The sequence below is a fragment of the Mus musculus genome, chromosome 12 (genome assembly GCF_000001635.26).
Source record: "Mus musculus strain C57BL/6J chromosome 12, GRCm38.p6 C57BL/6J".
Taxonomy (NCBI): Eukaryota; Metazoa; Chordata; class Mammalia; order Rodentia; family Muridae; genus Mus; species Mus musculus.
Genome location: NC_000078.6, coordinates 117,587,051 through 117,602,548, shown reverse-complemented (window position 1 = coordinate 117,602,548; position 15,498 = coordinate 117,587,051). Strand labels below are relative to the sequence as shown.

Sequence of the window (15,498 nt, the reverse complement as noted above, 5' to 3'; positions counted from 1 at the left end):
AGGGTTGCTGCTTACTGGTTTACTCCTCATGGCTTGCTCAGCCTGCTTTCTTACAGAACCAGGACCACCAATCAGCCTAGGGACTAACCCATCCTCGTGGGCTGGGATCTCCCTATCAATCTCTAATTTTAAAAACACCCTACACCTGGATCTTATGCATGGCCTTTTCCAATTCACATTCCCTCCTTTCAGATGTCTCTAGCTTGCATCAAGTTGACATAAAACTAGCCTGCACAATATGTAAACAGATAATTTCTAAAGATTTCTTTCTTTATATATGTTTTTCTTGAAGAAACCAAACATGACATTTCTGTTCCATTAAATGGAAGCATGGGCTTTCTCTAATTACTAAGGTACCTGCAGTATTGGCCATGTGGAGACACAGTTCAGATTAGTTCCGTTGACTTGAAATGAGTTTAATGAAAGCAAGATGGCTATGGGGTCTCCTGGGTGAACTTAAGAGCCCGATTCTCTATGAGTCTCCTGGGTGAACTTAAGAGCCCGATTCTCTCTCCTTTTCTAACCCATCCAACAGATAAAGCTTCTTACACACATTGCAATCCTCTCAGGAGATTCAGTACCTATTTTTGCCTAAGTAGACTCTCAACTCCTCCCCCCTGCATCTGTCAGTCACTGCGCCCAACTTAAATTGAAGACTCTTTCCAGGACCACACACCCTGTTTGTTCGTTAACAGAACAAACACCACTGGGCTTCTATGCTCCTGCTGTTATTTGTAAACATGACTCTGCTCTCTCTGTCATTCACCCTGTCCCTCCTAACGCTCCTCCCCCCCACCTCACCCCCCATGGAATCATCTAAAAGCCCTGATTGACTACCTTGGGTTTTCCGAGTGACCTCCAGAGTGTTCTGCATTCACCACTGACTGCTTACTGGTATAAGAATCTGTAACACATGTCCTAAGCTATTTGGTCTCAGGAAACCTGAAAAGCCATCGGAATTAACTTCCAAACTAGACAGCCACATTTACCAATATTTCTACCAGGTTAAAAGTTAAAGTGCTATTTAAAATGCTCCCCAGAGGCCTCATTCTGTCAAGTCGTAAGAATTCCATATATAGCATAGTTGGCTTCAAACTTGGGATCCTCCCACCCTAGCCTCCAAGCACTAGAACAACAAGTGAATACCTCCATTCCCAGCTTCCTGTCTTGTTAATTGACTGTGTGATCAATAATGTCTATCTCACATGCTCTTCTCTCCAGTGCAATGATAGCATACCCTGCAATGTGAGCATGAACTGCAACAACACAAAGAAAGCAATGGCTGGATCCTGAATGCACAAAGAGCACACCGGTGGCCCCTTCTAGTCTCTTACCTGTTCCCCATTTGGGTTTTCATAAATCAACAACAAACTAATAGACTACCATCAGAAAAAAGGTTCTTCAAAAGAACTTCCCCTACCATGCTAGAAATGTGACTCCATGGCAGAGTAAGGCATGGCCAAGAAAGTCCTGGGGTCAAGCCTCAGTACCAGCAAGGGAAAAAAAATTGTTTCCTAATAAAGATTCCTCTTAGTGTAGTTTGTAATAGCTCAAGACTGAAAATATGATAAATGTGCAGGCTATGAAATCTCAGAATCATAGTAAGTGTTGCAGGTAATGCTTTTAGCCACGGAAACATTGAGCAATAAACACAGATCACAGCTGGGTAGAGTGATGCACATCTGTAATTCTAGCACTTGGGAGGTGGAGGCAGGAAGATTGGGAGCTCAGGGTCCATATCAGCCACATAGTGAGGTTCAAGGACCGCCTGGGCCACACTAGATTCTGTCTCAAAACAGATACAAAACTCTTCAATAACAACAAATCCCAATGTGGTACAGACTGAACATAAAAAAAAAGCTTGGCTTCTTAATTGAGGAATATGCATGTGTGCACACATATAGAGAGATAGAGTAAATTATAAATATACTTCAGTGTTAGTTCTGAGCACCTTTTAATTTTATAAGAAGTTTTATTTTAATTATAAAGTCTTTATGTTCAATTGAAATAATCCAAATATTTAGTAATGAAACAAAACTGTAAAAGAGAAACCATAGTATGGTAACTATTAGATTTACATTCATTCTGACATTCACAAACAAAAAAAATGTATATTATTTCTACCAAAAATACACACAAGATATCATTCTCTCCTAATTTGCCACCAATATAAGAAGACAAAAATATTTTTAAAATTTACCTTAGTCTATCATCACCAAAAGAACATAAATAATTCTAACTTTTTCATGTCTCCTGGCCCTCCTACACATATGGCCATATTATACGACAGTGTGGCTCTGACCTAAGAATGCAAAACCTCATTTCCTGTATGCAACTATAAAACGTCCTATTTAAACCACGGTAAAGAGAAGTAGCCCGCTATAAAACCTGTATGGTACTCATTCTATAGTTCCTCAGACGTCTCCAGAGAAGACAGAACAGAAGAAGACAGGAAGCAACCTTAGCAAATCCTTGGTGGCCAATGTCCAGACCGAGAGCTCAATGATTTATTTCTCTTCCTTGTGGATGAACAAAGTCTGCACTTTCCATGTGCACTCTTATCAAACAGTGATTATCCTCATCTTGGACCCTCCTTCACACACACACACACACACACAATGCTATAGTACACAGATGTGTAAACACACACATGGCCTTCCTCCTCTATTCCCAAGGAACTTACTCATTACTAAGCTTTACTCACATCTCAATGATTAAAGATTACAAATATATGCACATATATGTATATACATACATTTGTATATTATATATATGCATATATGTGTACATATATACATACACACACACATATATATCCACCACTCTTTTTTTCTTTTAAATTGCTTTTTGAGATAATTTTGTACAGCCTGGACTTGCCTCAAATCACTATGTATTTGAGCCTGGCCTCAAACTTCTAATCTTCCTGTCTCTGCCTCCCACATGTTGGGATTACAGGTGTGCACTACCATTCCCAGCTTGAACATATGTCTTTTTTCTAATAAGGAAGATGTTGCAGACTGAACAGAGTGCCTTTAGCATGCATTCTATTACTGAACTATATCCCAAGTCTTTGAATAGATTAAATAAGATGAAGACATTGAGCTAACAACAGTCAGTGAAACAACACTCAGTGTCCTGCTTCCACAGGGCAAGTCCCCAGAAGAAGAACTTCACTAGATTATCATATCCAGATAGGCCAGGACATTTTCTTTAGAATTAGAGATGATGATTTAGAAATTCATTTTTTAAATATTTACTTATAATATTTTATATGTGTGAATGTTATGCCTGCATGCAATTGTATGTACCATGTCTGTTTCTGGTGCCTGTGAAAGTCAGGAGAGGGCATGGGATCCCCTGGAACTGGAGTACCAGATGGTAGGAGCCACCATGTGTATACTGGAAACCAGACACGGGTCTTCTGAAACCAGGGCTTTTAACCACTGAGGCATTCTCCAGACCCTGGAAGTTAATATTCTGAAGCTGTTTATGTGTGGGCTGAGATCTGTATTGTACAGGGACCTATTATCAGGACGAAGAAAATAGAGTTGATGTGCAATAGGCATACAACATAAGAGTATATATGTAAATATACATATATTATAAAAGTATGCATGCTTGTGAGGTGTCCCTGAAAAAGGCCACCTAACAGAAACTGAAGACACTGTATCCCTCTCTCCAAGTGATCCCAGAGGTATTCATTCCAAAGCCCAGTGGCCGCTGCACATTCAAGAAGGATGAAGACAGTACTGACACACAGAGGGACAAGCCCTGTGGCTCTTTAGAAAACACAAACACCACCAGAAATGTGGCCCAGTCTCTACTCCTGAGCTGTACCCCAGCCCTCCACCCCTGGTTCTACCCCAGCTCCACTGCTGCTAATAGTATTTGAACCCAGATCAGACATTGTGGATCTCACTTGATGCCTCCTCTCAAAGCTCAATCTATCTGGCCCTTCTCCAACTTATACAAAATCTCTAGTACCACTGAAAGAACTAGAGACAGACTGAGGATTCCAAATAGAAATTCTATACTTCCCACAGATAAAAGTATAAGGTAACTTGATGTGTATGATTCTGAGTCAGCTAGACAGAAGCTTAATCGTTCAGGGGTGTGGAGGGGTTTACTTTTATTCTCTGAATAGACAGGCCTACTCAGGCTGGTGAGATAAGGAGTCGGGGGAGTAGGGGTGGGGGACTAACTACATTCCTCAAAAAGGAAGGGGGTGAGTGGAAATGAAGTGTTTACATTTTAAAAATCATTGCTCAAAGCATTTAAAAATGATCACATGGTGGTTATCATGAACTCAATATTACAGATCCTTACACTCTCCCCACCTTCTGGTGAAGGTTACTTCTAAACACGGCTGGTTTGGCTTACATGCTGAACAGGCCTCTACTATGCTACCTCCTTAAAGACGCAGTCAATCCGAACCCTGTACTACAGCTGCCTCATGAAACAGCACCAACGTGAAATTTCCGGCAAAAAGCAGACAAACAAAACAGCAACAACAAAACGTGGTTATTGCTGGACTGAGGATATCACCAAACAAATAAAAGTAAGCAATAATTGTGATAACAGCAAAAGCCACACACCACCACTCTGCCCAGTTACCACTGAGAAAGATCTCTCCAACATTTCAAATTCAAATTGTTGGGTTATCAAAGAGAGAATTAAAGAAATGCTTATACACACACACACACACACACACACACACACACACACACACACACACATATATATATATATATATACATACACATACCAACTAAATTACTAAATAATATACCAACCAAGGGGATAGAGAGTCCCATAAGAGATGGCAAAGGAGAGAGGCTCTGTACCCAAGCATAGGGAAAATATGGGAACAAGAAGCAGCCTTTGGACTTTCATAGGATGTCAGGTTTTACTTTGCCTGACAAGACAACGGTTCTCATTAGGACCTGCCTCCTGCTGGCTCTCTAACAAGTACTGCCCAAAAGAACTGTGTGGAAAAGAAGGGATAGGAGAGAAATCAGACAGAGACCCATGGGAAACCAGAACCTAGTCCACAGTAGTAAATTTGGATTCCTTTATCCATAAAGTAGGAGCCCAAATGGAGGAAGCCTGAAAACAGAATTTTTTGCAAGAGAGGATGATAGAAAGTCTGGGAGGACAGATTGTAGCCAATGGGAAATGAGCTTCACCACAGCCTTGGACTCTGTCTTACTTGGTGTTTTACTGCTGTGAAGAGACACCATAACCATGGCAACTCTTATAAAGAAAAGTATTTAATTGAGGCTGGCTCACAGTTGGCTCTCATCATAGCAGGGAGCATGGTGACATGCAAGTAGACATGGGCTGGAGCTGCTGAGAGTTCTACATCTGGATCCATAGGCAGCAGGAAGAGAGAGAGACTGGGTCTGGCTTGGCCTTCTCAAACATCAAAGATCACCCACAGTGACATACTTCCTCCAACAAGGCCACACCTCCTAATCCTTCCCAAGTAGTGCCACTCCTTGATAACTAAGCATTCAAATATATGAGCCTATGGGGGCCATTCTTATTCAACCACGATAGACACCAAACAGAAAAAGAAGCTGTTAAGAAACTGACACCCTGCAATAATTAAGTAGCTAGTTAAAAGAGCCTCTTTTCTCCTAGAGAACTGAAAAGAGAAATTCTACTTCTGTTTCTTTTTAGCTCAGTGGAGTTAACTAACCTTTACTAGCTTTCCTACTTATAAAAGAGAAATTGTGCCAGCTACTTCACAGTGTTGTTGGGCATCTTAGCAGAATATGTACACACATGCACGGATGGTATATTTAACACAGCATCAGACTTAGAGTTGGTTTTTAGATGGTAATTATTATTTTGTATAAAACAGGCACTCCCTTTTGTTCCATATTTTAACTCAGAAGTGTGTTGATAAGTATTTTCCTAACCCACTGTCAAGATTCCCTTTTATGTTTCAAAGCTTACCATATTAAGTCCAAAATTAGTTTTCTAAGTTTATTCAAGAGTAGTAAAGAACATTCATCCTCCAAGCTGTGTCCAGGTAGAGACCTGGTGTGCCACACTCCATGTAGACAGCTCCATTTACATACAACCCAATCAAGCATGATTTTTCTGCAATTAGCATTTTATTAAGGGGTGTCAGGGCTAATCTTGGTTATCAACTTGACACACTTGGAAAGCAAGAACCTCAACTGGGGAATTGCTTCCAAAAGATTTGCCTGTACCATGTCTGTGGGACATTTTCTTGATTGTGATTTTATGTAGAAAAACCCACTATGGGTAGTGTCAGCCTCTGGGCAGAGTCTGGGCTATATAAGAAATCCATTTGAGCACGAGCCAGGTGGAGCAAGTCAGTGTTCCTCTGTGCTCTCTGCTTCAGTTCCTACTACCAGGTTCCCACCTTGAGTTCCTGCCTGGCTTCCCTGATGAGCAACTATAAAGTGTAAGCTAAAAATAAACTCGTCAACTCTTTCCTTCCCCAAGTTGCATTTGGTCATGGTGTTGATCAAAGCAAGAGAAGCAAACTAGGACCATGGTAATAATGTAGCACAAAGAATCTCAAGGGAAGTTAGAAACTGCCAAGCCAAATGTTTAAAGATTTAAATACCTGGGACTTTTAGAGCCTGTCACAAATGAGCTTAAGGATTAGCACCCACAGGGTCAAGCATGGTGGCCCACACTTCTAATCTCCTTACTCTGGAAGCAGAACTGAGAGTTCAAGGCCACCTCGTCTACACAGTGAGCTTTGGGCCAGCCAGAGATAAACAATGAGACTCTGTCTCAAATCAATCATCAATCAATCAATAAACAAAGTAACTTAATTAATTAAATCTAGCATCGACATTCAGCTTTCACAACAAAGTCATGAACTGCCCTTCAGCAAGCAAAGCCACTAACCACTCTTTTCAATGGCCTTAAAAAATATAATGACAATGTTATAATGCCATTTTAAAAAACAATGCCATCACCTTTTGTTGCCTGACATGATTCTTTTTTTCCGACTAAAGAAACAGAGTATTTCCCCTTTCGTGTAGCAGGTTAAGTCACACTGGATTTCAAAGCCCGAGAGCTATTGGCTTAGCATGAAGGCTGCATATACCTTCCACAGAAGGCTACAGCAGGGTTCAGTCAAGCCCCTAGGCTAGTACCTTGCCTTTCACAACAATAAGCAGCTGTATCCAGACCGCCTCCCTCCTCTGACCTGCTCTCATTATTTCTCCCCTCACGTAGGGTAACTGTCTTACCGCAGATGTTAGCCGAGCAAGAATCTCATCACTGCTTTCCTCCGAGTCTTCCGTTTTCTGGTGAGACCTTTAAGAAACAAACAACAAATCACTCCTTAGCACTGGTGGCTCAAGCTTAACTACCAAATTTAGAAAATAAGAGGCAAAGAGACATTGTCAATTCTCATTAGGTCATGAATGAAAGTATGCAAATAACAGCGTGTTGGCAGAGCCAAAGAGACACCACCCTTTACCAACCAACTGTTCTTTAGAATCAGTTATCCAGTAGCTCTTCCTAATGGACCAGCTGAGTTCAGTGGACCGAGCGCTACTCCCCAGATAACATCACGGGATAACCCTGGCATACCTGATCTACAGATACGGTCATGAAAAACATAGATATGGACATAGGGTGGTTAAACACCAAGTTCCCCCAAATCTAAGTAAAACTGTGAAGCTATGAAATGTGAATTTTCCACTGCACTTAGTTTCAGCCCAAGCAAATTCACTGTGAAATAGTATATTTTTAGGCCTAATCCCATGGTGGAAATTATTATATAAAATTTAGGAAAAAAAAGAAAAGAGAAGAAACTCTGATTTTTCAGGAAATCATGGCCAAAGTGAAGAGAAAAAGAAGTTATCCAAATATCAGGAAATAAACAAGACATAGTGGTACAAGATCACTTTAAAAATAGCCTACATTATTTTCACAATGTATACAATAATAAATTTTATACTTATAAAATCTTATTCATCATTTTTTTCTGGTTTGGCCAAAAAACCAATGAATGAATGCTAAATGAGTATATAAAATTACGCACTAAATCTATTTCCATAAGCAATCCCTTTCAGCACAGCCTGTAGATGAGAGATTCTTGGTAATTGATCTGGAAAGCAAAGTATCAGAAATGCTACTTTCATTTCAATCAGTGATTGATTCCCATCTCATGTAGCTGAGGTGAGCCAGCTGGAGCACTCCCCTAAAGGCAGGAGGCTGTCTCCCAGCTCTCCACAGAACGGGCCTCCAGTTTTGTAAGAAGAGATGAGCTAGTTGATCAGTTTGGCCATTGGTTACTTGATTCTATAAGTGTTATTCAACTACTTTTCAGAAAGAAAGTCACAACCTTCAAATCCGAGGAAGGAATACAAGCCAATGCCTTTATAAGAACAGCGAGAAGCAGCTATGGAGCTCGGCTAAGCTTGTCACCCACCTTAATTGCTGGTGTTGCAGCTAAAGTTTTGAACCACTACCTAACTAAATATCTGCAGAAGAAACTGAGCATTTCATCTTCACATGTCTTTTTAAAAGATACCCATACAATGAGTATTTCTAAAAACAATCCTTATTATTAAATAGGAGGCTATACTGAGAAGAGATTTAAAACCCTACATAACTCAAACCATTGAATTGGCTTATATAATTTGGCTCAGTAAATTGAACAGATCTGAAAGGAAATTAAGAACCAAGTACACCACAGAGCATAACACTGAACTTATGTGTCTGCATCTACCCATCTCTGCAGCAAAACACTGACTGCCTGTGCCTTTCTAGGTTTCTCAGACTCAAACCAATAGTTTCCTGATTATAAAAGACTACAGGTCCCAGCTTCCCTTGAAGTTCCAGAAAGGAGGGACCACAGTGTGGAAGCCACTTCTGCCTCTATAAGAAGCCATATTCCACCTTCTGTACAAATGACTAACAGAACTTGCCCCTCATGATGAAGAAACATGGTCCCGCATAAGGTCACAGCACACGGCTCTTCCGTTCTACCTTCTGTGTCTCTATAGCTGCCTTAAGTAATCTATCACAAACAGCACCTGAAAGTTTAGTTAGCAGCCATGAAGCAGTTTGCAGTAACACAGTCTCAGCTGTGAATCTGTTTTCAAAAGGCCACAGGGAGGAGCTATGGGGTTTTTTTGGTTTTTGGTTTTTGGTTTATGGGGTTTTTTTTGTTGTTGTTGTTTTTTGTTTTGTTTTGTTTTGTTTTTGTTTTTGTTTTTGTTTTTTTTGGTTGGTTGGTTGGTTGGTTAGTTAGTTGGTTGGTTGGTTTTTCGAGACAGCGAGGAGTTATGATCCCAAGGTTTGCTCATGTCTCTACCACTGCTGCTGGTTATCTCATGAGCAGCCACTGAGCTATTGTTGCCTTACTGAAAAATAATTGCAACCTTGCTCAGAGGCAGAACTATCTTCTATCATACTCCCAGCACAAAACACGCCCTGGCAAAAACATTTCTGAAGATAATTCAGGAGAGGCAGTGTGATACTCTCGCTGGGGTTGGCTGTAACCTGCAGCCTACTTTACCTCCTCAGTCACCATGGCTTTTACAGATTAACATCTAGAAGGCCTCTCTCTAGTTTCTAAATCCTGACCAGCATGCCTTGTTTTTCCACCTGTCTTCTCAGTGCCTCCTCACCCCACCCCCACCCCCCACAGGAATCATATGTAATTAAATTAACACCTTGCTGTCCTGTTCCTGCTCCCTTCTCTTTATGGTCCAGAGCACCCTGTGACCATCCATCCTTCCCGCACCCACTGCAGCGATCCAGCCATCAATCACCCTTTCATGCTTCTACCCCTGGTTCTGCTTCCTTCGGTTCAGGCCCTCAACTGCACTGGAATACATATCCATAGCCTCAGTTAACCCATTTGATTGACTCTGGTCTCTCTTGTCCTGTTCTGTCTCCTACAGACACCAAGATTTCCTTTCTAAAATCCAGATTCCTAGATGCCACCCAGAGTACCCTCACTGCCTACTGAGAACAGTTAAGTTTAAAAATAACCTTCCTTCCCTGCTAAGGGGGTCCCCAACTCCCTGCACCAGAAATTTCGTACATCTCAGGGAGCTCAAGGCAAACAGGCAAACAGTGGGGGAGCTGGAAAAACCAGGAAAGCAGCAACTGGTCCCTTACTCTGCTCCCAACACCCCACTGTGGCCACTTGGAACTTAACACCCTGCCCAGCTCTTTAATAAAATGCCAGAATGATAATGTTTGCTTAATATGGCAAATGTAGACAAATTCTTATTTTACATATGCAAAGAACGAAGCAACTCAGGAAAGACCAAGTTTTCACCATCAGATTAAGTAGGAAAAAAAGCAGATAAGGCAGGAAGGCAGCAAGTGCGCCATCTGCAGATTCCCCACTATCACTGGAACAAGAGAGGGAGAAAGCAAGAAGGGAGAGAAGCTGTGATTCTGGCTTGGCAAGTCATTAGTGCAGGGAAACAAAGAGACCCTGGGTGGAAGGCACCTTAAAGGACAGGGAAGTGGTCCTATGAAGAGGGAGCTCTGGCTGAGTATTGGTGGCTGCAGGAAGCGCTGGTCCAGCAGGTGTTTCCTTTAGGAATTACAGGGATGCTTCCCAAGGACTCTGCTTTCCAACAGAAGCAGAGCTAGTAGTTCTCCAAGGGAGTGAATGCACTGAGCTCCAGAGGCAGAGGCTTTTTAAAAGCCTGTGAAATCTAATAATACCTTAGAGTTCTACCATGTGGATGCAAGGATGGCAAAGTCTGTGTTCCTTGTCCCTTGACCTTGTAACCAGAAAACATTATACCCATGTTCACAACCCACACACACGCATACATACATGCACACACACGTGCACATACACATGTGCACACACAGACATACATACACACACAAACACACATGACATACACATACAAGACACATGCACACATACACACACTCATACACACAAATATACACATGCACACACATACAAATACACATGCACACACATATATACAAATACACAGACACACACAACACAAATATACATACATACACATATACACACATACACACATGCACACACACACATACTTGCACACACACACATGACACCCCACAGATCCTCACAACTTGCTCCTCTAACACTGAAGTCTCGATCTTCCTGTCCCACATATGCTTGCACACTCACATACACACACATGTGTGTACACACACACACATGTACACAGACACATCACACCCCAATACTCTCTTCCCACAGTGTTCCCTATCTTAATTGATGGCAGCATTATGTCTCTGGTTAGACATCATCCTTGACCCTCCGGTCCCTTCAACACTGAGGTACACTAGATATACATGCTATATCCATCCTGTACTGCCACTGTCTCTTCCTTCGAGGCATTCTTCTCACCTCTCACGATGTTGATCATTACTGCTGTAATCCTGGCCATGAAGCCAGGGTGGCCTTGAGAACATGTAAGTTAGAGCATGGCCTTCGTCCTCAATGCCTAGAGTCACATGAGAAGAGGGAACCTCAATTCACAGGTCAGACTGACCAGTGGCTGTGCCTTTGAGACACTGTCTGGATCGATGATTGATGTGGGAGGATCCAGCTGCATCATCACTAGACTGGACTAATGAATAAGAAAGCTGTCAACATGAGCTGAAGAGGAAGCTAGTACACAGGGTCCTTCCACGGCTTCTGCTTTAGTCCCTGCTTGATTTCCTGCCATGCCTTCCCTCAGTGATGGACTGTGACCTGGAAGTATAAGCCAAGCCTCTTCCTTCCAAGTTGCTTGGGGTCAGAGCGTTTTATCACAACAGAAAGCAAACTAGAAAAGCTTTTCTGTGCTCAAAAATCCTTACATTGCTTCCTATCTCACACAGATAAAGCGAAAACCATCTTTCGTGCAGAACCATATAACTAATAAAGGTTGAATCTATTCGAGGGAGACGGCATCACTGTTTGATCTGTACAAAGTCTGTGGTTATTAGCATCACCACTCACATGCACACACACACGTAAATACACACACACACACATAACACAAATATACATACATACATATATACATGCATACACATAAATGCACACACAACACAAATTCACATACATACACACACATGCACACACACATATAAACACAAACACATGACATACACACATGTACACACATACACACATATGCATACACACATATACCGGCGCGCACACACACACAACACCCCACAGATCCTCACAACTTGCTCCTCTAACAATGAAGTCTCAATCTTCCTGTCCCACACACAGAACACTGATGTGGTGGTAAGAACTGCTCATTTTACAAAGCAAATACCGATGGGAAAAGAAATTAAGACAGAAAAGAGATTCTTTTTTAATATAATGAATACAAGCTGACTTCTTCAGAGACTATTTTTCCATCGTCAGCCAGCTAGTTATGCTGACAGAAGAAAATTTCTGAGTAGCAATAAACTGTGGCTGTCATGGGCTTCCTGGGCCCTAGTACACAGTGATGATACCAATCGAAAGCTGACTCAAATCTGGTGTCCTTGGACATCTTTTTCACAGTTTATTTTGCAGATGCCTACCACTACTTCAAATACTGGTACAGCAGCCACAAAGGATCAAATTTTCCTGCAATTCCTGTACTGCTTTCAAATGTGGATGTGGCCTGGTAATGATGAGCAATCTGTTCCTATACCTGGATAAGTCTTGTCTAAGACAATGGAGATTTTGGGGGACTCCCCAACTCCATGGCTGTGGGAAGCCACATACCCATTACAAGATGGCGCTGGCTACCGCTGGCCACCGCCTGTAAGTTCGACTCTAGCTGCATATTTATCAAAAGATGGCCTAGTCGGCCATCACTGGAAAGAGATGCCCATTGGACAGGCAAACTTTATATGCCCCAGTACAGGGGAACGCCAGGGCCAAAAAATGGGAATGGGTGGGTAGGGGAGTGGGGGGGGGGGAGGGTGTGGGGGACTTTTGGGATAGCATTGGAAATGTAATTGAGGAAAATACGTAATAACGTCCACACATGGCTGCCAGAGTAATGAGAAATGGCAAAGACCAAGGCCAGTCTGATCTGATAACAGTCTAAAGAGATAAATGGAAACTTTCTTCACCTATGACCCAAGTGCAAAACATGCCAGTTCAATCATGAAAAAAATTTACTACTCAAAAAGTATTTGTTTACCCAGACAGTATTTTTTCCTCTCCAAATGTTCTGAAAATCTAATTAGGATAAGTCATAAGTACAAAGGGCAGATCTGGGACAGGAATGAATGGCAGAGCTGAACTTGAACCCCCAGGTCAGAGCTGTGAAGCATACACTAGGCAGGATTGAGAATTTCCTGTGCTGTTTATATGTGTCAGGGAGAAACTATGGCAGGGTAGGAGAGTGAGGGGCAGAGTAGGAGAGTAAGGGGCAGGGTGGGAGAGTGAGGGGCAGGGTAGGAGAATGAGGGGCAGGGTAGGAGAATGAGGGGCAGGGTAGGAGAGTGAGGGGCAGGGTAGGAGAGTGAGGGGCAGGGTAGAAGAGTGAGGGGCAGGGTAGGGGAGTTAGGGGTAGGGTAGGGGAGTGAGGAGTAGGGTAGAAGAGTGAGGGGCAGGGTAGGAGAGTGAGGGGCAGGGTAGGAGAGTGAGGGGCAGGGTAGAAGAGTGAGGGGCAGGGTAGGGGAGTGAGGGGCAGGGTAGGGGAGTGAGGGGCAGGGTAGTGGAGTAATGGGCAGGGTAGAAGAGTGAGGGGTAGGGTAGGAGAGTGAGGGGTAGGGTAGGGGAGTGAGGGGCAGGGTTGGGGAGTGAGGGGCAGGGTAGGGGAGTGAGGGGCAGGGTAGGGCAGTGAGGGGCAGGGTAGGGGAGTGAGGGGCAGAGTAGGGGAGTGAGGGGCAGGGTAGGGGAGTGAGGGGCAGGGTAGGGGAGTGAGGGGCAGGGTAGGGGAGTGAGGGGCAGGGTAGGGGAGTGAGGAGTAGGGTAGAAGAGTGAGGGGCAGGGTAGGAGAGTGAGGGGCAGGGTAGGAGAGTGAGGAGTAGGGTAGGAGAGTGAGGAGTAGGGTAGGAGAGTGAGGGGCAGGGTAGGAGAGTGAGGAGTAGGGTAGGAGAGTGAGGGGCAGGGTAGGAGAGTGAGGAGTAGGGTAGGAGAGTGAGGGGCAGGGTAGGAGAGTGAGGAGTAGGGTAGGAGAGTGAGGAGTAGGGTAGGAGAGTGAGGAGTAGGGTAGGGGAGCGAGGGGCAGGGTAGGGAGAGGTGAGGAGAGAAGACATAGACCAGCACCTTTTTCTGTGTTTCCCACAAGCAGTAGCAATGAGGCAGGATTAAACAGCCTAAAGAATGGCTAGTTCGATGGGCAGTTGTGGCACATGCCTTTAATCCCAGCACTTGGGAGGTAGAGGTAGGTGGATTTTTGAGTTCGAGGCCAGCCTGGGCTACAGAGTGAGTTCCAGGACAGCCAGGGCTACACAGAGAAACCCTGTCTCGAAAAACAAACAAACAAAAAAAAAAACCATAACAAACAACAAAAAAAGAATGGTTAGTTCAAATAGTTTACCTGACTCTGAGGAACAGGGTTACCCCCATTTGCCTAGTACTTGACCCTGATGTGCATAGGACAGATGGAAAGCCCAAGCCCAGAAGGGGAGACTGGCCTGCAGAATTTGCATTGATTGGTCCGCTTGGTCCACATATTAAAAGGTCTTGTACAGGCATATTCTTTACTAGCCCCCATGAATTGACTGGTCTTCAGAAGGGCATCTTCTCAGGGTCAAGCAAGGCCCCAAACTGCACAGCCTTTGGGACACAAATACCATGCAGTCAGAGAAGTCCCAGGAAGTTTGTGCAAAGGCTACTTTCAAAAGAACAGGAGTCACAGGGTCAAAGATGCTGATTTGTCCAGGCTAATCAGGACTGAAACTCAACCACTTTATTTAGGAACACAGTAAATAGGCTTGCAGTCATCACAAGGAAGTTTTAAGTGGAGAAAGCCTCCTCTCAGACAGGAAAGACTTCATCTCCTCAAAGTGGCCCCATGCTAGCTACCCACCACATCCCACAGGGCACTCTTTGAAAGAGCAGGGAAAGAAGCAGATACTGTATTTGAATAACTTTACTGTATTAGACCAAAGGTAGGAACTCATAAGCTACCCAAGAGGATGAATATTCATGTGGATAACACACACCAGGTCCCTTAACAAAAATAAATAAATAAATAAATAAATAAATAAATAAATAAATAAAAATTTTCTTTGCATGTCCTCTGTATCCCCAGCATTTGCAATCCTTAACAAGCCTTTTAATAGCATGGATGTTACCTGCTTGTAACTGGAAGGCTACGGTTTTATGTATTCAAGGGTCAAGCACAGACTGGAGCCCAGCCTCTTCAAACTTGTGAGGAGAGAAGCAACATACTGTAGCTGAGCCAGGCTTGGCTTTGAAAAGCATCGACTCTCAATCAGGTTCTTATCAGGAAGAACCATCATACAAGTCAGGATGGAATTACTAGGTTGTCTTTCTTGTTACTGTTAATTTCTCAAAGTTTACTCATTCTC

The 15,498-nt window shown here is 43.1% G+C and overlaps 1 protein-coding gene across 3 annotated transcripts in view; it reads right to left on the bottom strand.

The window, feature by feature from the left end:
* The window catches only part of Rapgef5 (Rap guanine nucleotide exchange factor (GEF) 5), a 243,212-nt gene that overhangs the window by 157,189 nt on the left and 70,525 nt on the right, over positions 1–15,498 (bottom strand). For all 3 annotated transcript variants that reach the window (NM_175930.6, NM_001373989.1, XM_030246682.1), the window contains one exon: positions 7,242–7,308. In NM_175930.6, the coding sequence (NP_787126.3) occupies positions 7,242–7,308 (67 nt within the window). The remainder of the gene's footprint in view (positions 1–7,241; positions 7,309–15,498) is intronic.